General features: G+C 41.0%; 5 protein-coding genes across 7 annotated transcripts; 2 read left to right on the forward strand and 3 right to left on the reverse strand.

Annotated features, from left to right (window-relative positions):
• Window position 1: 1 nt before the first annotated feature.
• Window positions 2-1,074, reverse strand: LOC124074609 (pre-mRNA-splicing factor ATP-dependent RNA helicase DHX15-like). The gene is made up of 3 exons (XM_046417712.1): window positions 873-1,074; window positions 572-741; window positions 2-462 (listed from the first exon to the last, which is right to left on the reverse strand). Exons 1-3 carry the CDS (start codon window positions 1,008-1,010, stop codon window positions 345-347), a joined length of 426 nt encoding a protein of 141 aa, XP_046273668.1. The 5' UTR covers window positions 1,011-1,074; the 3' UTR covers window positions 2-344.
• Window positions 1,075-2,139: 1,065 nt separating this feature from the next.
• On the forward strand, window positions 2,140-3,067 carry LOC124053853 (solute carrier family 22 member 8-like). Its single transcript, XM_046379407.1, has 2 exons — window positions 2,140-2,379; window positions 2,596-3,067. Exons 1-2 carry the CDS (start codon window positions 2,231-2,233, stop codon window positions 2,804-2,806), a joined length of 360 nt encoding a protein of 119 aa, XP_046235363.1. The 5' UTR covers window positions 2,140-2,230; the 3' UTR covers window positions 2,807-3,067.
• A 312-nt stretch (window positions 3,068-3,379) lies between these two features.
• On the reverse strand, window positions 3,380-11,785 carry LOC124074617 (pre-mRNA-splicing factor ATP-dependent RNA helicase DHX15-like). Its single transcript, XM_046417725.1, is given in 15 exon segments — window positions 3,380-3,840; window positions 3,951-4,120; window positions 4,252-4,442; window positions 5,274-5,396; window positions 6,755-6,946; window positions 7,050-7,101; window positions 7,103-7,159; window positions 7,337-7,486; window positions 7,886-7,972; window positions 8,137-8,304; window positions 8,406-8,624; window positions 8,986-9,145; window positions 9,251-9,444; window positions 9,607-9,949; window positions 11,606-11,785. Coding segments are annotated over 15 exon segments (2,289 nt in total). The 5' UTR covers window positions 11,671-11,785; the 3' UTR covers window positions 3,380-3,722.
• An 899-nt stretch (window positions 11,786-12,684) lies between these two features.
• LOC124074645 (extracellular superoxide dismutase [Cu-Zn]-like) lies at window positions 12,685-15,317 on the forward strand. The gene is made up of 2 exons (XM_046417779.1): window positions 12,685-12,830; window positions 13,682-15,317. Exons 1-2 carry the CDS (start codon window positions 12,808-12,810, stop codon window positions 14,313-14,315), a joined length of 657 nt encoding a protein of 218 aa, XP_046273735.1. The 5' UTR covers window positions 12,685-12,807; the 3' UTR covers window positions 14,316-15,317.
• LOC124074623 (coiled-coil domain-containing protein 149-like) lies at window positions 15,056-22,317 on the reverse strand. Of its 3 annotated transcripts, none has more exons than XM_046417735.1 (13): window positions 22,185-22,317; window positions 21,160-21,321; window positions 20,977-21,015; window positions 20,478-20,585; window positions 20,190-20,306; window positions 19,755-19,927; window positions 19,110-19,182; window positions 18,886-18,970; window positions 18,622-18,769; window positions 18,434-18,510; window positions 18,260-18,295; window positions 18,006-18,071; window positions 15,056-17,326 (listed from the first exon to the last, which is right to left on the reverse strand). In XM_046417735.1, the coding sequence occupies exons 1-13, from the start codon at window positions 22,233-22,235 to the stop codon at window positions 16,749-16,751; spliced, it is 1,713 nt and encodes a 570-aa protein (XP_046273691.1). In that variant the 5' UTR covers window positions 22,236-22,317; the 3' UTR covers window positions 15,056-16,748. The 3 variants fall into 3 exon arrangements, with proteins under 3 accessions (XP_046273691.1, XP_046273708.1, XP_046273699.1); XM_046417752.1 differs by lacking the exon at window positions 22,185-22,317 and adding an exon at window positions 22,128-22,178; XM_046417743.1 differs by lacking the exon at window positions 18,260-18,295.
• Window positions 22,318-22,346: the final 29 nt, after the last annotated feature.

Below are 22,346 nucleotides of genomic sequence, written 5' to 3' on the forward strand. Positions count from 1 at the left end.
ATTAAGTCAAAGCTCCTTTATTAAAGAAACGAAGCAAGCACAATTTTTTATGACTCCGCAATCCACTAAAGGAAAGTCAAGCACATCTAAATGACATGTTTCTGATATTCCTTTTGAAAATCTTAATAGCCAGGACTAATATTTACTGCTGATATTTCATCTGACATAACACTTAGTTACAGAATTAACAATGATGAGGGGGAAAAGAAAAAACACAAACAAAGAAAGCAATCAAAATATAAAAATCAAAATGCCAAATTTTAAACATTAAGATGATACAATGATACAGAAAGATCTAAAACTATAGTATGCAGTTGTTTTCCAGGACACTTCTTGGCTATTGTTCAGTACTGGGAATATTCCTTGCTCTCTAGTTTGGCAATAATTCGCTCCAGCTGTCTTTTAGCTTCACATTGTGGGAAGTTACTCATTTCATAGTACTGGGGTGCAATCTTCACCAGCCTAAAACAAAAGAACAAAAAGAAAGACTGTGAATAAGTCTGTCAGCACATCATATACAGTCAAAACTTGTCTTCATGAACATATACTAGTGAAATCACTGCACACATACCACTCTGGCTTGATGTCTGTGCAAGTGCGTATGTAGTTTTTGGTGGTGAGAACAAATTCATTGTAGAGCACCCACTCGGGCTTGTGGTCCAGGACTGTGGATGGGTGGAGTTGGACCACTTGGTTGTCTTTGACTGTGAGGTAATGACCTGTGCGCTCCAAATGAGCCACCTGGAGGACAGATAGATTAAAATAAATAGATAAATGTAGACCTCTACAAATCGTAGAGCACAAACATATCTGGAGCGTCGGATCACCGTCTTACCAAACAACTACTTAAACATTTACTGATATATGTTCACCTGCATGAAGAAGCCGGTGCAGAGCGCCCGGCGGATGTTGATGTAGTAATCTCTGCTGGTGAACTCTGTGCTCCGGCGGGGCAGGTTGAAGCGGTCCATAATCCTGGACAGCTGCTGCCGCACGTTGTCAGCAGACATGAGTGAACGGTAGTTGACAAAGTTGTCATAGCACCACTGATTAGACTCGTGGTCTGGGGAAAAAAAAAATACATATATGTATAACAAGGGATCAGATTCATTTGGTTAAGTGTCACGTTGAATGACAAATTATAACGGCACCACTCTATTATTTTTTTATCTTAATGGATTATTAATAGATCAAATGATGGTGAAAAATAAAAAGAGTCACTTGTTAAAACAAACCCACTTGCACTTATATGCTCCATCAAGTCTTTCAGTGCGCTTTGGTGTAAGTTTTTGGTTTTACAACCCCCAGTTTCTCTCTAATGAATGTTTCAGTTGCAGTTGTTTCCGGTGAAAAAACTCCCACTGCACACTGCAAACTAAAGACACAGTTCACATCTAGCCGGTGAACTCAGTAGAGCAACGATTAAGCTAAGGACACATTTTCCCTAACGACAGCAATTTAGTGCTTCAACATGATGATGGGGGGGACACAGGTATTGTACAGAACTTAAAGTCCCTCTCCAGTTAGAAAAACACTGAAGGCTTTCTGCATTCATCTGCAGGCAGAGAAACGTTTCTCTGTGCTCACCTCTGAGTTTAAGATGGGTATGTTCAAGTGTGATTTTGTGGCATCATCACTGCCAGTATATAAGCCACCATCGTCCAATATAAAACTTTCACAAGTCATGTTGAAACAATGCAAATTTGAGGATGGACTTGCAGTTAAACTTATTCACATAGCAGGTCTAATTGTAAGAACTTCATTTGAAGAAGAAAAGAAACTGAACAGTACAGATTTACATTTTAAAAGATACAGATGAATAGTTCTGACTGGATATAAACAGACAAACATCAAATCGATTTAACGACTTTCTCTTCCCCCAGGTTTTGTGTGGCAACTACATTTTACGGCATCAGCTTCAACATCACAGGCTTCGGGCTCAGCATCCATCTTACTCAGTTTACCTATGCTCTAATTGAGCTTCCAGCCAAGATATCGCTTTACTACTTACTGGATAAGACAGGCAGACGATCCACTGAGGTGGGAGCTCTGCTGTTGGCCGCCGCCTGCCTTGGAATCAACATCGTAGTACCAAAAGGTTAGAGTTCATCAATGTCCACAGACTTACATCCAAGCTTTAGGTTATTGGCTTGAAAATGTGTCAGTAGAGCTTACAGTCACTACTCACAGGGATATACAGCAAGGAATTCTGGTATTATCAGCAACTGTAATGCAAAGTCATCCTTCACTTACTCGTGTCTCGTTTTCAGATATGTCTGTTGTCAGAACAGTGGTGGCGGTCATTGGAAAAGGGTTTTCTTCGGCATCCTTTGCAACAATTGTGCTCTACAGTTCTGAGCTCTATCCCACTGTAGTAAGGTAAGTAAGCATTTCATCTTTTTCTTAGCAATCTGAACATCACATTTTTTTTAGATTTTTATCATAGAGCATATACAGATCCATATCAACACTGGATATTCAAGAGATTTGCTTTTTGGTGCCTTAAAGTCATAACATCATCATTTAGGGCTGAAGTTACACTGTCTATTGTGATTAAGCAGTATCTATGAATGTTTTTATTATTATAATATTTAGGCAGAACGGTATGGGCTACAACTCCTTCATGGCTCGACTTGGCGTAGCCGTGGCTCCTCTGATCCTCTTACTGGACGAGGTGTGGAAGGACCTGCCCCAGGTTGTCCTGTGCTCTGCAGCTGTACTGGGGGGAATAGCGGCAAGAACGCTGTCAGAGACACGCAACCGGTGCCTGCCAGAGACCATTGAGGATATTGAACAGCAGTGGTAGTGAACGCAGTCACTGGCATCGGTGCATATTCAGACATCTAATTGTTTTAGTAGTTCAGTTAATATATACTAGCAGAATTATGTGAATTTTGTGGACACTGTGAACAGTTCATAGTACTCTCCAGTAGCTTAATACATGCCCTTGTTTCTTGTTCTTTTCTATCTTGCTATTTACTTTTATTTTAAAATTTTTATCGTGATCCTTCATGTGGATCCTGACCCACTGTGTACAATATGTACTACTGTGATAAAGTGTTTCAATGAAAAGTATTTCTGACCCGACTTTTGTTTCCAAAATACACTCAGAATTTTATCCGCACTTCACCTTTATCAGTATCACCAGCTGGCTCATTTTAGGTAGATGGCTGCTCAGAATGGATCCATTATCTATTATTCTGAGAAAGTAATGTACTTATGTACTCACTGTAAACTATCCTCTTTTCAATACTTACCTACATTTAAACTAGTAGTTTCAATCATGTCAAATTTAAACAACCAAATTAACTCAACACCTCATTGGGGACCACACTAATATTTCAATGCCAGGCTTTACTAATTAATACGCACACAGAAATTAAGTCAAAGCTCCTTTATTAAAGAAACGAAGCAAGCACAATTTTTTATGACTCCGCAATCCACTAAAGGAAAGTCAAGCACATCTAAATGACATGTTTCTGATATTCCTTTTGAAAATCTTAATAGCCAGGACTAATATTTACTGCTGATATTTCATCTGACATAACACTTAGTTACAGAATTAACAATGATGAGGGGGAAAAGAAAAAACACAAACAAAGAAAGCAATCAAAATATAAAAATCAAAATGCCAAATTTTAAACATTAAGATGATACAATGATACAGAAAGATCTAAAACTATAGTATGCAGTTGTTTTCCAGGACACTTCTTGGCTATTGTTCAGTACTGGGAATATTCCTTGCTCTCTAGTTTGGCAATAATTCGCTCCAGCTGTCTTTTAGCTTCACATTGTGGGAAGTTACTCATTTCATAGTACTGGGGTGCAATCTTCACCAGCCTAAAACAGAAGAACAACAAAAAAAGACTGTGAATAAATCTGTCAGCACATCATATACAGTCAAAACTTGTCTTCATGAACATACACTAGTGAAATCACTGCACACATACCACTCTGGCTTGATGTCTGTGCAAGTGCGTATGTAGTTTTTGGTGGTGAGAACAAATTCGTTGTAGAGCACCCACTCGGGCTTGTGGTCCAGGACTGTGGATGGGTGGAGTTGGACCACTTGGTTGTCTTTGACTGTGAGGTAATGACCTGTGCGCTCCAAATGAGCCACCTGGAGGATAGATAGGTTAAAATAAATAGATAAATGTAGACCTCTACAAATCGTAGAGCACAAACATATCTGGAGCGTTGGATCACCGTCTTACCAAACAACTACTTAAACATTTACTGATATGTGTTCACCTGCATGAAGAAGCCGGTGCAGAGCGCCCGGCGGATGTTGATGTAGTAATCTCTGCTGGTGAACTCTGTGCTCCGGCGGGGCAGGTTGAAGCGGTCCATAATCCTGGACAGCTGCTGCCGCACGTTGTCAGCAGACATGAGTGAACGGTAGTTGACAAAGTTGTCATAGCACCACTGATTAGACTCGTGGTCTGGGAAAAAAAAAAATATATATATATATGTATGTATAACAAGGGATCAGATTCATTTGGTTAAGTGTCACGTTGAATGACAAATTATAACTGCACCACTCTATTATTTTTTTATCTTAATGGATTATTAATAGATCAAATGATGGTGAAAGACAAAAAAAGAGTCACTTGTTAAAACAAACCCACCAAGAATTAACAACCACATTTGCACTTATATGCTCCATCAAGTCTTTCAGTGCGCTTTGGTGTAAGTTTTTGGTTTTACGATCCCCAATTTCTCTCTAATGAATGTTTCAGTTGCAGCTGTTTGCGGCAAAAAACTCCCACTGCACACTGCAAACTAAAGACACAGTTCACATCTAGCCGGTGAACTCAGTAGAGCAACGATTAAGCTAAGGACACATTTTCCCTAACGACAGCAATTTAGTGCTTCAACATGATGATGGGGGGGGGGGGAGACACAGGTATTGTACAGAACTTAAAATCCCTCACTGAAGGCTTTCTGCATTCATCTGCAGGCAGAGAAACATTTCTCTGTGCTCAACTCTGAGTTTAAGATGGGTATGTTCAAGTGTGATTTTGTGGCATCATCACTGCCAGTATATAAGCCACCATCGTCCAATATAAAACTTTCACAAGTCATGTTGAAACAATGCAAATTTGAGGATGGACTTGCAGTTAACCTTATTCACATAGCAGGTCTAATTGTAAGAACTTCATTTGAAGAAGAAAAGAAACTGGGAAAAAAAAAATCATCATACTAAAAGTTATCATTGGTATATTTATGGCTTGAAATGTGTCTCGAAGTGATCTATAAAGACAGATGCTCACTTTGTTTGAAGGCGTGATAGACGTTGAGCAGCGTCAAGTGGTCTCCGTCGATGTGAGCAAACCTCATCTTGGACTCGTCTGCTGCCTTCTTAGCCTCCGTGGGACGGACAAAACACTGTGGGACTAAACAAGGTTGGTATGGGCCCCAACAAAGCCGCCCATAGGGATGAGTCAAACATTCACAGAAAAATGGAGCAAAGCCTATGATGCTAGGGCACTTGACACTGCGTTGGGACAGGGCAGGACCACAAGCTCTATCAAAGGGGGCTGCAGTCTTTTCTCATGGTCATTCCCAACTGTAATGGCTATTATCTCGTAGAGAGTGGGGGGTCATTAAACCACATCTGTAAAACAAGAGTTTTCACACAACTACAAAGTGTTAGGGACACCAGCAATGTTTTAACTTTTCAGGATTCAGAAATTTAACTTTTTGATATCGACACATAACAGTTAGGCAAGGCTGTCAAGACAGCAGATAAGTAAAATACTTCCAGGCTACACATGATAACGATTCATAAGTACAATTCACAGTGCATTATTTCAGTAATAAAAAAGACAATTCTGATAAATGAGATGAATATGAAGAAATTCAAGTGGTGCCTGCCCTATCCATTTGCTTTGCTGATGAAACACTGTGGCAATTAACAATGAAAAGCTTACTCTATAGTCAATAAACAGACAGTAGATATTACGGCCTTCAATTAAAATTGTGGATCTTTAAAATTTAAGAGAAGCTGCCCAGAGTGAAAGGCATTCCAACCAAAACGCAATTTGCTGAGTATAAAGACTTTCTGGATGATGACGTATGAGTTTATACAGGATTTTCAGGGCTAAGAAAAAGAGGCATTTTTCCTAAGGGAGAATGAAAATCTTTGTTCAAAGCTCGGTCTCATTGTTATGAAACTCAAGTATTTTTCCATCAAAATTAAACATGCCACACTCTCTTCCAAAAAACTACTTGCATAACTCCTTGAACAATCTAAGACATCATGTGATAAAGGCGAGATCGCAAAAAAAAAACAACAAAAAAACACTTTGGAGAACAAGAACACAGTATGCTGGAAGAGGTTTACCACCTACCCTACATTTTTGCTAAAAATTCAACCCAAAGATAAAAACATTTGCCACTTTTGCACATCTGGATGCAAGTATAATTCAGATGGTAACTTGATAATATTGTGCCATCTGCACTTGTTTTCATTTTACTTAAATTCAGAAACTTTACCATATGAAAGTGGGATGATAATTTGTAGCTACAGAATTAAAAATGTGTAAAACTTCAATAATACCAAATTAAACATGCAGTTATGTATGATAAATAGTCCTCCCTTCACCCACATGTTCCAAAATGCTGCGGACAAACTAAGGTCTAGGTAGAATACTTTCCCCCCCCTATACCACCAGGGAGCAGTAGTGAGTAAACCCTGATAGACTTGGCCCACAGAAGGCAAGGAAGATGTCAGCCCAGTCCTGGGCATTACCTGACAGCATGGCAGTAATGGAAAGGATCTCGTTAGAGCAGTTAAACTCGCAGCTGGCAATGACCATCTTAGCCAGCTGGGGGTCCAAAGGGAACTCTGCCATCATGGAGCCCAGCTCTGTCAGGTCACCGTCGTCATTCAAAGCTGCCAGGTAATTCAGCAGCTCGAGGGCTCTCATCAGTGTCTCGGGGGCTGAAAAATGGAGTGAGGGAGGAGACACACAGGAAGGTCAGAGTCACACCTAAGCAGGAATCGACAAATGTGTTATTCCTCAAACTAACGCACGCTGACTCACCTGGTGGATCCATGAAGTCAAAGTGCACAAGGTCATCGATACCCAGTTTTTTTTAGCTGCAGCACAACAGATCCCAAGTTGGATCGAAGAATCTCAGGATACGTGTTATCCTGGAGTGGGGATGATTACAGTGTTAACAAACAAATGACCAAAAAACAAGCATAAATGTGCTAACAATATCTGTAGTCATTCTGAGAACGGCTTAAACTAACTGAGGTTTTTGCTCCTGTCTACATCCAAAGCTCAAAAAGTGAAGACGACAAGAATGCGTAACTGTTGCCACTTGCCTGCATCTCTGTTTTGTAGGCCTTCTCTGTGTACAGACGGAAACATTTCCCTGGACGTGTTCTGCCAGCTCGTCCCGCCCTCTGCTGGGCAGAAGCTTTACTGATGGCCGTGACGAGCAGGGACTCGACTCTGATACGAGGATTGTAAACCTGGGCACATTTGAAAGCATGTATAAAGAGTCTCTCCACGCATGTATTATGGCATATATATATAAAAATCCCTTAATGTGTGTCTGACAAGGTTTTTGCTCAAAGTAGAATTAATACATTAAAATCCTTAAAATGCCACCTATTCCAGTTCCATTGCTAAAAAATTCAGAATATGTAAATACTTTTTATTTCACTGTGGTAGGACACAAGATGTCTCCTACACCACTGTAAAGCCCCTTCTACTGGAGGCTTCAAGTTTCCACATCACACTTGTTTAAGCTGATTACTGGACCAGGTCTGGCTTCCACACTATTTGGGATCACTTTTCAATCAATTTTGCCAGATTTCACAGGATTAAATACAATAAAAACGCAGTGAGGTGAGTCATCCTTTGCTCACCTTTTGCTTGGCAAATCCAGGATCAATGACAAACACCACACCATCAATTGTCAGAGAGGTCTCAGCAATGTTTGTTGAAACCACAACCTGAGGATGAAGCAACATGCCGTCATCAAAATCTGACAAGTGGGTGAAAATGCAAATGGGCACCTTATATGAAGGCATCCACACTGTAAGATGTATTATACAATAATTTCAGAATTAATTTTGAAGTTTGCTAAAATGTTTCTGTATTATTACTTAAAACATACCTTTCTTCCTATCGCACCATTGGGCTTTCTTGGAGGAGGTGGCTCAAAGATCCTTTGCTGCTGTTGTGGAGGCAATGTGGAATACAGTGGAATGATTTTGATGTCCCCTACTTCAGGTCCAAGGTCATCTACCTCACGCTTGATCCGTTTGCAAGCCTCATCAATTTCCTGGAAAAAAAAAAAAATCACATTGTGTGTTGAGGAATATGAGCAACGTGGTTATGATGAGAAGTACACTAAACCAAGCAACACAACCATTAAAGTCTTACCTCTTGACCAGTGAGAAAAAGAAGGCAGTCACCTTCATCTTCCTCACACATATGAATCTGGATGACAGTGCGTATCGCTGCCTCAAGGTAGTCTCGCTCCGGTTCGGGGGTGTAGAATATCTCCACAGGATGCGTACGTCCGGGAATAGTCAGGAGGGGACAGTTGTCGAAGTAAACCTGGAACTTCCCAGCATCTAGAGTGGCACTCATGACGATCACCTGAGCGTTAAGGAAAAACGTTGCTGTACACATTTTTCAACTCGTATTTATTCTAATTCAGCATCAATATGCCACTATCTGTATGTTGAGACTTGTTCACAAAACAATAAATAAAACAGCCTATTTTAATTACTAATTCCTAAACCCCATATTAGTTGATCCCATGAGAACAAAAGTGTGAGTCCCTGGGAGGCACAAGTGTTTCTTTTCTGTTTATTTGTCTGTTTGTGTTTTGCACAAAGATAAATGTTCTCTTTGACTTGCAGACTTACTAAAGCACCTGCTTATAACACACCATTACAAACGCTGTAATAAAGACACACAAATGATAAACTGCTGTTGTTTAACAGTAGATGAATACCTTCAAATCCGGTCTTTGACGCACCACCTCCTTGAGTACTCCCATCAGGATATCTGTAGCCAGAGTTCGCTCGTGGGCCTCGTCCAGAATGATAACACCATAACGCTCCAGCAGCGGGTCATTCATAGCCTCTCTTAGTAACATACCATCAGTCATATACCTACAGAAATTATAGACATGCTTTGTTAGAATGAGATGCTCTGGACTGAGTGTTTCATTCCTATAAAAAGCATTTACTGTGCATTACCAGACTTCAGTCACTTACTTGAGTATAGTCTTGGCAGAGCTACAGTCCTCAAATCGGATGGAGTACCCAACTTCCTGTCCAAGCATGACGTCCATTTCATCCGCCACCCTTTGAGCCACGCTCATAGCTGCCACTCTCCTGGGCTGAGTACAAGCGACTGCCCGCTTAGGGCCAGGCAAGCCCCTCACCATGTCCACACACCACTGTGGGATCTGGAGATTGAGGAAAAGGTTGTAATTAATTCAGATACAATTGTGTAATAGGAGGGTATCAAATCCATTTGTTGTTTTTTTTAAACACACTACAACGCAAGCATTACACAATCTTTCAGTGTCCAGCACATAAGAGATGGGTTTGTCTGTTGCATCTCAGACCTGTGTTGTCTTCCCAGAACCAGTCTCTCCAACAAGGACAAAGCTCTGATGACGTGTGATGATATCGCTGAAGCTTTCCTTGTACTCCCACACTGGAAGCTGCAACCTCTTCTTCAGGATCTCATAGTAGCGCGGTGTGTGCGGCAAATTGGTGAACGGGTTGATCTGCTGGTGCATGGTCATCTGTTTGATGGCTGGCATGCTTGGCACAACCGGAGTGCTGTTAGGCTGGGCACTGGAGGGCTTTGGGTCTCTGTCCCGGTCTCTGTCTCGGTCACGGTCCCTGTCTCGGTCCCTGTCCCTGGAGCGGTCCTCACGGTCTCGGTCACGGTCCCGATCTCTCCTGTCAACATCAGAGCAGGTCATCATTATAAACATTTCCAATGTGGGACAGTAAGAACTTTCTTTTCTGATTTCTTTCTATACTACTGTCAAAGTTGCAATGGTTGTCAAGCCACAAATTGGCTAACTAAGATGGGAAAATTTCCTGTGCTTCGTCTTGTTAGATAGCACGGCTCTACTCAGGTGTTACAGATTGATGTCATGGGTGTGAAAACAGAGTGGGCTTGTTCTTCTTTTCCTTTTCTTCTGTGTATACTGGCAGAAACCAGTTCAGCTTTAAAAGAGGCATACTGCCAGCTGCTCTGTTGGAGTGTGTAGATGCTGTGCTTGTTAAGTCAATAACAGTAATATGTCTTTGTGATATTGGCGCTACTTAACAGTAGATAACCAACAATATGAATCACCCACTATGAGGCTGATAATCATAGTGCATCCCTACAAAATATCCATTTAGTATGAGTTTAATTAGCTTGAATAACAGCCTTTGGATGATGCTTGTCTGCTTGTTCAATATTATTAATAAATTATTAATATATATGTAATATTATTATTAAGCAGCAGGTTGAAAACATTGAAACTTAGCACCCCCGGCCACAATCATAACTTGTATGTTAATTTGAACACTATTTTCAAGTCAAAACATGTAGTTATTGTGAGTCCTATATGGCATAATTAGCACATTAGCCTGTTGTTGTGTATGCACATGTAACTGTACACTGTTGCCTACTTGAATAAGTATTGATATATAACAGTTTTAGAAGAATTCCATTAACAGGAAGTCATTTGATCTTCTATTCTCTTCATTCATATTCCATTAAAAACAATTTTAAAAGGACGCTTAAAGTTTTTAAAGAACTATGACTCACGCACCCATATACTGTGACAAGCACATTTTACAGTTACAGTTACAAGTTACAAATTAACTTGGCATTGCCTTTGCAACTGCGGTTCAGTCCCTTCAGAATAACGATAAAACTCATCTAACCTCTCTTTTAACGAGTTTCAACTGAAACTTAACACCGTAGCCTTGGTTTACTAAGGGAGTGCTGCATCAAACAGTTAACCAGGTGTAACGTTACATAACGAAAATAGCAACTAAGTTAAGAAACCTAATGAAACGGCGTTTCTGGGTAATAAGAGACCCCCAAGGTTTGGCTAGCAAGCATGCTAACTGTTGGGGGCGCTGGATATAATGGCTTCAATTTCTTAAAGTGGACTGCTACTTTACGAAAGAAATCATTCTTTTCACTTGCAGCTAGCGTTAACCGGCTAAGTCAAGTTTAGCTAGCAGGCATAGGTTGTTAGCATGTTGTTGACTTAACGTTAGCCACACACGTGCAGTAATGGTGAAGGTAACGTCGGCTAAACGCTTCGTTTGTTAGCAAGACTCTTTCCCACAAGCTACACGAGGTTATTAACACATTATGGCTACACAGCAGGCATTTGACGTTATAATCATGTATCAGAGGAAGTTCCAGGTGCCGCTGTGTAACAACGACTAAAACCTGCAATACAACGTGAATAGTTATGGTTGTATTGTCTCGGTTCTTCATGTACATCCATGGTGGCTATTAGCCAAATTAACTAGCATCAGCTAACAGTTAGCTAGTGCCTAACTGGTTAAAGTAAATGTTTGACACTTTGGAGCTTGACGTACCCATCAGACCTCTTCTTACTGCTGGAGTAGTCATCACCCAAATCCAGACGATGTCTTTTGGACATCTTTAGGAGAAAATGTAGCTTTTCTTTAATATATTAACGCGAACACAATCTACCGGGCAATATGGAATTACTTGATTTCCAGGTTCCTGTGCTTCCCTCCTTTCAAATTTGTTTTACAGTGGCTGTGCAGATCACATTAGCGCCCCCCGCTGGCTTGGAGTGTGGACTGGCGTTCGCAACACCTAGCAGGTGTGGATTACAAACTGGGCGAGATGGACAAGAGGAAACCACCCTGTCTCCTCAGAAATGCAGGCTTTATATTTGTCAGATGTTTCGTGATAATGTTATTGAACATTTGTACAGGGTACACCACCAATATCCACTGACATGGTAAGGATAACATCTATTGGTATCAATAATATCTTGGTAATTGTTTCTTTGTCAACATAAGATGCATTAATGTGTCAGCCATATTCATAAAAGCCACACACAGAATGCATTGTTTACATTTTTAAACAAAACTACAAAAGGTCCAAAAGACAACCAAATAAATATCTGTCCCACAATAACTCTCAACCTTGAAGTAGCTGAATGGTACTGGGATGCACATTTACTCCAGACTATATGAGAAAAGAAAGTGTTACTTCCTGTTTAAAGGGATGATTATGGCAGATGATAGTTAAGGAGTGTTTCTTGGTAGAAGTAGGGCTTTGTTATTCCACCACTGGAAGCAAACTGCACTCTTCAATGCTAGTCGCGCATTTTCCAATCTTTCCTGCACTTTTCGCGATGATTAGAAAGGTAACTGGTTTATTATTATTTTTTGGATGTTAGATTGTGGCTGTTTGGAGGTTTTCTTAAGGAGGTGGACTTCGAGTCCCAGTCTGAGGCGCAGACAACAACACAACAGCAACTGCGTGTAAATCTGCATGTTTTTAGCCGACTTCCACAGAGTGATTAAATAGTTTCTGCTGCACCCGTAGAGAGAAAAATACATAAAATGCTGACAACAAAAACAAACAAACGATAAAAACAAGAAGCAAAAAAATACCCGGTGTCCTTTTTGAGGATCTGCTCCACCCACAAAGCAGAACAAACGCCCACTGACACGTTCAAACAAGACTATTATGAAACACAGGACTTTTAAATCTGCACTCTTAAACAGCAAGCAGCTCCATCAAGAGTGAAAGTTTGTTTATGATGCTTATGTGTCAACGCGGGTAAGTGGATTTTTACTGGTTTTAGAGCAATTCGAAGTTTCTGCGTTTGAGCTTTTTGGTTAACTTTACCAGCAGGATAAAATACTGCGACATTATATTCATGTAATTATAAGAAAAGCCTGCGCGCTTCATTTGCGCCCTCATTTCTCTCCCAGGACCTAATATCTCGTATGGTTTATATTAGTGTGTTGTATACATTCATTTTAAATACCATTATGCCAACATGAAGCTCAACGTAATATGCTGCTTAACGTTATATGTTGAAAATATGGCAAAGGAATTTGATGTTACTCTTCGTGAGTCTTAGTATATTTTATTTTTACTTTGCACTTTACAGGAATAATTCCTTTTTCCCCTGCTTCACACTTCAACTCCAATACAATGTAAGGGGACATGTTGTAGCATCATTTTTACAAATATATATATATATATATATATATATATATATTACAGATTAAGATTTTATATACAAACATGTGATCATATAAAATATGAGAATCTTAATATATCAAGCCAATCAACTGTTTAGAAAGTATCAAAAATGAACTCCACCACATGTTAAAATAGTTCTTAAATGTTCCCACAGAGTAATTCTAGTATTCTACCCAAAAGAGTTATACTGCATCATGAGTATCATGCAAGAATTTTCCTCCAGGGATAAATAAAGGAATTCTGATTCTGATTCTGATTCTGTACTGAAGTACATTCTCCTGACAGTACTTCTGTATGACGTAATGCAGGACTTTTACCTGTAACAAAGTATTTTCATGGTGTGGTGTTACTGCATTTACTCAAGTTTAAAAAACAGAACAAATCCAAGGCCCTTTTCTGATAAATGTAATATCTTTCAGGTCAATGAGTGTATTGGGAGCACTGTTGGTTGTGCTGGCTGGCTGTCAACAATGTGCCTCAACCAACAGTGACACTCTGGCTCCACCAGAGGTCTCGCAGCACAATGGGACCCTGTATGCAGCCTGCAAAATGAGACCCAGCACCTCACTAGCTCAGGGTTTGCCCAAAGTGTACGGTCAGGTGCTGTTTAAGCAGGATTATCCTCAGGGAAAACTCACAGTCCTGCTCCGCCTCAACGGCTTCCCCAAAGAGGGTGATCCAGTGCCCAGAGCGGTGCACATCCATCAGTACGGAGACCTGAGTCAGGGATGTGACTCCACTGGTGGCCACTACAATCCATATGATGTACATCACCCCAACCACCCTGGAGACTTTGGTAACTTTGACCCCCAGCAAGGAAAAATCAATGCAATGATAGAATCTGAGGCAACGTTGTTTGGAGGGATGTCTGTGATTGGACGAGCGGTGGTGGTCCATGAAAAGAGAGATGACTTAGGGCGTGGGGGAGACGCTGGCAGCCTGCTGCATGGAAACGCAGGCCGGAGGCTTGGCTGCTGCATTATTGGCATTTCCTCTCCCAATCTCTGGAATAATCACCAGAAACAGTATAGTAGGAGGTTGAGGGGTAATTAGTCTTAGAGCAGTGGTATATACCAGTGGTTTTAAAAGGGCGGTTCAGGAACCCCCAGGGGTCCTTGAGGGGGTTTCAGGGGGTCCCTAGTTTTAAAAAAAAACAGTGACAGAATGTATGACTACTTTGGTTATGGGTTTTATACACTTTCAAAGCAGAATTCTTGTAAGATGGGGGTTTGGGGGTCTAATTTGTTAGTTTAAGGATCCTTGAAATGAAAACATTGGAAACCACTGGTACATACTGTAAGTTAGATTACAGATTTTACCTTTATATTCATTAATTCATGGAGTCCTTTGTATTCCCAGTGTGATACCAATGCACTTACTGGAAGAACTGGTCTGGAGTGTCAACTTTTCTTGAAATATTAAGAATGAAATGTAATCATTCAGATATAACATACTTTATAGCCATGCTAGCAGAGTACCGTAGTTAGTTGGTCAATGCAACACTTTGGTGCAGACTAAGTATCTCAACATCTACTGCACTGATTGGCACAAAATGTAGTGTAGTGCTTTGCTTTGTGATCAAATACTGGCAAAGTGACATTTCCATCAGTCTCTGCTGTACTTTGCCTTTTGTGCTAATTAGAAAGTGTTAGCATGCTAACCTAATGCCAACATGCTATTTTTGCCACTGCAAACATGTTTTAAGCTTTACCTTCAGGGCAGCATGTCACAATATATGAAATTCTGATGAACATACATTACATATACACACACAGCCTTCACACTACAAACCATTAGCTGAAAATCATTTATTTTGCAGAAATAAATACATTTTGTACACATTTTTGTTCACATTAATCACATACACACACATCTATGTAATTCTATCTAGTGAGAATATTTTTCATAACAAAAACGTCATCAGTGCTGGTAACCTGGAAGTTGTGGCTTGGTTGTATTGCAGACTAATAAATGTTCTGTTAATGTACTCCTGCGTTCTTGTAATTCATGGAATGTTTGTATGTGAAGTAATTAAAAGCATGGAATAAAAAAAAATGCAATAATTTTCATCACTTAATAGTATATCATCATGCAGCATTTTGTATAGCTTTGACAGAACTGCATTTTCATGCTAAAAATAAAAACCTCTAACAGTGTATATTTTAAAAGTGACTTTAGCTTGTGGACAGAATATGCTAGCAGAGGAAAAAAAAAACAGCAGGGTTAGTAAATTTTCCCACAACAAAGAAATGTAACTATTTATATAATGTTTTAAGGAACATAATAGCCTAAAGCTGCTGCTTAGCTTAAAGGCATAATCTGCAGGATTTGTCAGATGCTGTTGGTAAACACACCATTGGCTTCCTCTAACGTTAGCCCGAACGAAGCAAGTAATCAGACACATAAAAGGTTTTTTCCCCCTTTGCTTCACTGAGGCTCCGTTCTAAAGCACAAATGAACATGCTCACACCTCCACAGAGAAGAGATGGAGACCACGATCGCGACGTGTCCGGACCTCACGTCGTTATTGGCTGGGAGCAACACATCATTGCCCAGAGGCTGACGCACTGAAACGTCCCTAAAACTGCAAAATACTAATAAAATACTGCATAAGTGATGACCGAGAGGGATGACATTTGTATGGGTTTAGACGTTTTTTTCTATCTTTTTAAAATCCTGAATATTATGCCTTTAAACATTGTTCATAACAGCTGCATTAGCTGGTGTAGCGATGAACACAGTAAGATATGGTAGTTTTCAAAGGGGGAGGCGTGGACAGAGGCAGAAAGATCAGAATCAGAATTCCTTTTATTTCCTTTATTTATCAGAAATAAAAGGAATAGAAAGATAGAGGAGAATGTTTCTGACTTCCTGTATATGCTCAACTGATGGCACAAACCACAGTTTGTCCGTCTCAATTTTGAATTCATTGCTACACGAACCAAAACCTGAGACTTGAGTCTTCCTCCAATGCAGACTACATTCTCCTTCACCGTTAAGTCATCTGAATTCTCCCCCACTGACATGCAGACTCACCTAAATGATCAAATTTTTCCAAATCATCATCACATCTATGTAACACTTTATGCCATCTCCTTACCTCTGATTTGTCGGTTCCACTTAGCGGCAACAGTTCACCCTTTCATGTTTTGGTTTGAATGAATCAGACTGACGTGACCGTTTAGACAGCAGACTGTTAAAGCGACACATTAATATTCAACAATCACACAAGGACACTATGTTCTGGTGTACACATACTTTAGGCCACGTAATGTAACTTATCAGTTTAAAACTAGACACAAAATGGACAAGTCAGATAATCAGTTACTGACAGCTCAGTTACCACTAAGTGTGTTACGAGTCATTCATGCTACTGTGACAGGGGACTATTAAATGTCACCTTCTCTTTCATTAAATCGTAAGAGTGAATAAAGGAGCAGCGCATTATAAATACATCCTCCATCCTTCTCTTTCCCATCCTTAGATTCACTGACGAACAGAAACATCTGTCTCAACTGACAGCTCTGTCTCCTGGTTTGACTGGACGTCCCGGTCTTTGGCAGAACTTTCAGCAGCAGCAGAGGACATAGCGGAGTCGATGTTCTCCTCCGTTGTAATTAACTCCGTTTCAGCAGTTTCCAACCCTTCAGTGCATTCATCAGATTCATCTTCTGGCTCTACGGAGTCCTCTAAACTTTGCTGTAAGTGGCAGAGGTCCGACAGCTGGTGTGCGCTCACATCTGGTACTGTGGGAGGAGAATCACTCAGACGCTCCTCTTCTTTTGACCGGTGACTCGTTAAAGCGGTTAAATCCACTGTGATCTGTGATCCACCGCTGTCCTGACACTGTACACCAGCTGGCGTCTCTGCCTCCTCCTCCTCCTCCTCCTCCTCGGCTGGCTGGTAAGAGGGTTTCTGCTGACACGTCTCCTCGCTGGGTGGTGATGGGGACTCCTCTGGAAGTTCCTCTCGACCACCTGACACAGCCGGTGGTCCACTTTTTCGGTCTGGGACTTCTGTGGGGCTCTGCTGGTTGATGGCCATTTTTACTGACCTTTCATCACCTGTAAGAATAGAAATTTTAAGAAATGCAATCTCACCAAGACAGAGAAAGACAGATGGCGTGCGGTGACAGAAGTGTTAGTAAGATTTCCATCCAAATGTCGCTCACATTTTGAGTGAATTTTCAGAAAATCGGCAAAAGAAAATGCTAATTTGTGCGCGTTTTCATCCACTACTGTTCAGTGTTATGCAAATATTAGGTGTTGGCTCAGTGAGAACAGCAGAAGGTGGCGTAATACTCCAGTCAGGTGCCCTTATAACTACTGTGGAGGAAGAGGGCGCACCTCAAATGGCGGGGAAAAACGACAGAAAACATGATGGAAATATTCCATTTTTGTTACAAGTATTAATTTTAATAGACTCCTCATCACTATATATTCAATTAATTTACAGCGCTATATAATTCAACACAGTGGGTGTGCAAGGGTCCATGGTATGATAACAGTCGATTTTCATACCATGTTACATGTTGAAAGAGTACAACACTGTAATCCTTAGCACATCATGAAGCCTCAGTGGACATGAAGTGATGTAAGTCATGCACTTAATGATTTATTTGCTAAATTATATATATATATATATATATATATATACTGTACACACACACACACACACACTAACTTTAAGCATTGAAAATGTACATAAAAGAGATGGATGGAAGCCCAGCGGTCGATTATTCACCTTCCTGTCCAGGAGGGTCTGCTGACTCCTCCGGCTGAGGATTCAGGATTATGGTGTCTTTTCCTTCTGTCGTGACAAAACATTATACAAAGAAAACTTCTGTAAAAGCTGTACAAACGCAGTCATCTGTGCATCACTACGTCAAACTGTTGGAGTGGATGGAAATGAATAAATGTTAATTTGGGCAGATATGAGAAGCGACAGAAGAGGGTGAAGTTTAGAGGTTAGAAAGTGGATCAAACAGAGGAACATACTTCCACATGTTCCCACAGACACATTATAAGTCAGGCCTCCAGGTCGCAAGAAGCGAAAGCACAGAAGAAGAAGAAAGGATAACGAATGTAAATTATTAATATTAACGACACTATTTAAAACACAGGATTCAGTAAAACACAACAATTTCAGTATAGTAAAATGCTAATCTTCACCTGGCAGCCTCCATAATCCAGACATTTCTAATGTTTTTAGTTTTTTCTCCAGCTCGGCCACTCGATTCCCAAGAATCCTAAAAAAAGGAATAAAACCAATTAAAAACCCACACGTTCTGTCCGGTTATTGATTAAAACAAACAAATCAGAGCCTAGAAAAAGTGTACACGGGGGGAAGTGTGCAGTACTTGTTGATCTGGCGTTGGTGCTGAATCACCATGTTCTTCTCGTGGATAGTTTCCAGCAGGGCTGTGGCCAAAGACTTGAGGTCCGAGATGGACTGAGGAGTCACCGGCAAACTGCAGCCATTTTCCTCAGACAGCAACAACTCCTTCACTGCACACACATCATCGATCACAGTTTCGGGTTCACGGTTTATAAAAGCACACACACAACAACACACACTGTACGTACTAAAGTGTGAGAGCTTTTAAAAGCACGACCCTCCTGACCTTGTTTAGCAGACAGCACTCCGGTCAGTGCACTACTGTTGGCTTTCCCACAGATTTTAGAGTTCTTCCTACACTCCAGGGCACTCTGAAATCAGTGAAAAGGATTACTGAGAGGGTTCTGTTTCTGAGGAAAACTATTCACGATAAATCCACAGTCTCAAGCATTTGCAAAACTATAAGTGGGTCTGTTTTCATTGAACTGAATAAATAAAAAATGCAGCCACCTTGTACTTCACCAGGTTTGTTTTGAGTATGTTGATTTCTTCTCGAAGTTGACCGAACTGCTGATGCAAATACCTGAAAGATTATAAAACCGCACCAGTTCTATCATCATCTCACGCAAGTTCAAGTATCATTATGTTGAGATCTTTTTCATTTTACAGCTAAATATACATAAATATTTTATATGATATATAATATGCACATTATTTCACTGCCAGGTCAAGCAGCAGTGGGACAACAGAGCATCATGTAGATTTCGGAGGTTGTTCCTTTAACTGTGGGCATACAAACATGCATCCATGCATCGTGGGGGGGCTGGAGCCTATCCCAGTCGACTATAGGCGAGAGGCGGGGTTCACCCTGGACTGGTCGCCAGTCAATTGAGGGACTGACACACAAAGACAGACAACCACACACACTCACCCCTAGGGGCAATGCAGAATAGCCAATTAACCTAATGTGCATGTTTTTGGTATTGTGGGAGGAAGCTGGAGTACCCGGAGAAAACCCACACAGGCACAGGGAGAACATGCAAACTCCACATAGAAGGACCCAGACCGGGATTCGAACCTGGAACCCTCTTGCTATGAGGTGACAGTGCTAACCACTGCACCACCGTGCCACCCCGGCATACAAGAGTCACAAACCTGTTCTCCATGCAGAGAGCATCTATGTCTAAAATGCGGATCTCGTCGTTGCCCAGGATGTGGTTCATTTCCACGTTGAGGCGATGAGCCTTCTGCTGAAACACGTCCCGCTCTGCTCGAACGTCCTGAAGCTCGTCTGTTAGCGACTTCACGCTGTGCTCCAGAACCTCGTTCTACAGCAACGCAAAGCAAAGAGCGTCAGTATGCAAACCGCAGTAACATAAAGGGACATACATAAAGAACATACATAAATGATATGCAGACCTTCCCCCAACACACTGTATGTGCATACGTGGTTTAATGACTTCCAAGTCTTCCTGGTTTGACAGGATGCTCAGCTACGAGCCATTAACTGAAAATCACCTGGATAACTTTGAACTACTGCATTCAAAAAGGCAGAAACGGGAGCAGGAGGCGGCAAACTCCGGTCCTCACCTGTTCTCGAGCTCTTTCTAACTGTCTGACCAGATCCTCTCGTTCATGTGCAGGAAAGTGTCGCGCGCCCACCTCCTCGTCCCCCAGCCTCTGTTTGGTGATGGTCATTCGCAGAAGCTGTCGGCACAGAGAGCCCACATCAGCATTTCCATTACTCCATTACTGTGACTTCAACGCTACTCACTTAACCCAGACAAAGCGATTAATAGCTGGCAGAGACCGGACACGTTGGAAGTATACATGGAGGAATAAAAAGACACACATATAGTACACAGTACGACACGGTACCTTGTTATCACCCTGAGCTTCTACCAGTCGCTGTTTCAGCTCCTTCACCTCCTCAGAAAGTTGGCTGTTTTGTTCTCTGGAGTCTGTCAATAGCTGGGCTAAATTCACCTGGATCAGACATGAATGAGACATGACACTGACATTTAAAGCAGCACAGAACAAGGCAGCTTTGACAATAACCCCCCCCCTCCATCTTCTTATTTATCTTTTCTTCTGTCTAAACAAAATCACACACACAGGGAGTGATGAAAAACTGCTTCTTTGTGTTACTAAACAAAGCACGGTTGGTCCACACAGGGACAGCCGGACTCGTCTTGGTTTAATGCTGTGATTCTCTGACCAGCTGCTGTGTGCCCACAACTGAAATGGGTGAAGTCCACTTATTTATTTATTTATTATTTATTTTTCTCATAGATTTATATAAAACATAAAGAAGCACATTGTGTGTTTTTGTTAGACATGATGCACAGAGGCCATGTGCAAGTTAAAATCAACTTACCTGATTCCTTTTCTCGGGAGGCAGAGAGGGATCTCCATCCTGTTGGTTATAAAAACAAAGGAGAGGGTCATTAAATGCAGCATCTCCAAACTTCAGTAGCGGACAAGAACAAATTTTATTGTCCATTCTGCTGCCTGTTCTGATGGCCATGATGCATCTTCAGGGCACAGAGAAAAGGCTTACAATGAGTTCTCTGTACTTCTTCTTGAGTCCTTGGTGTCGCTCGCGGAGCTGGTTGGCCATCAGTTTGTACTGATCCCTCTCCTGCTGGCAGGTGTCCAGCTCCTTCGACAGAATCAGAAGGGCTTCTTTCTTGCTCTCCAGCTTCCGCTTACAGATTATGAACTGCATGCGAGAGCAAAAGTTTTATAAGAAAGGGAAGGAAGTTAAAGGAGATGTTAAGAGTCTACTGAAGGATAGTGGCTGCATCACCTCCCAAAGCCAAGAACTTTTTAAATAATATTGGATAAAGATAATGAAGCAGTATTGAGTCAGAGATAATGCAGATAATGCAGATCTTATTTCATTACTGATTAATCTGTTTTCATGTTTTAGTTCGTTTTTTAAGGTTACTGAATAGAGCTAATTTAAGTGAGAAAAACAGCAGATCCTCACACTGGAGAAGCTGAATGATTATTATCAGGTCTGTGGTCAATTAACTTTATGTCGATCCACCAACTGATTCATATTTTGAGACTTGTACATGTAAAAGTACTATTTTAGAATAACTCCAGCAGAAAAATGTCTAAAACTCTTTTAAAAAAAACCCTCAAAAATAGGCTACATATGATATAATAAACAGAAATATTTGTTTTTACTACATTATACTGGATCTGTGTTTAATTAGGGGTGATCATAAACTCATCGTGACGTGTCTCCTCAATGTGACAACTTATCGATGATAACCAGTGAAAAGTCAATACACCTGCAGGATGTTGCTGATCGTTTCAAATGTCTCTGCAGGTACAAGGAAAAAAAACAGAAAGAAACCACAACCACTTCCTGATCCACATTCCATACAGACTGAGAGAAACCAAATCAGGTTTAAGATTCATTCTTTTTTTATTCTGTTTGCTTAAAACCACATTTTTAACTCCTCGGCGGCTCCAAACGAGAGTCGACACGCATCATTTAAATACACAGAAATTTACCGCTAATGTGACAGCCTGCTGCACGGCGTCACTGGAGGTTAGTGAGTGTATTCTCACCTCGTTGAGCAGCCCCTGCCAGTCGCTCTCACTCCTCCCGGACGGATCCATTCCGGCACGGAAACAAAGCCTAATAAAAAATGACTGAGAGTGACTTCTCACTGTAACATCGCCATGTCGGCTCTGCTGATCAGATTTAACGACATTCTGCAACCATCCAAG

The sequence above is a fragment of the Scatophagus argus genome, chromosome 2 (assembly GCF_020382885.2).
Source record: "Scatophagus argus isolate fScaArg1 chromosome 2, fScaArg1.pri, whole genome shotgun sequence".
NCBI lineage: Eukaryota > Metazoa > Chordata > Actinopteri > Scatophagidae > Scatophagus > Scatophagus argus.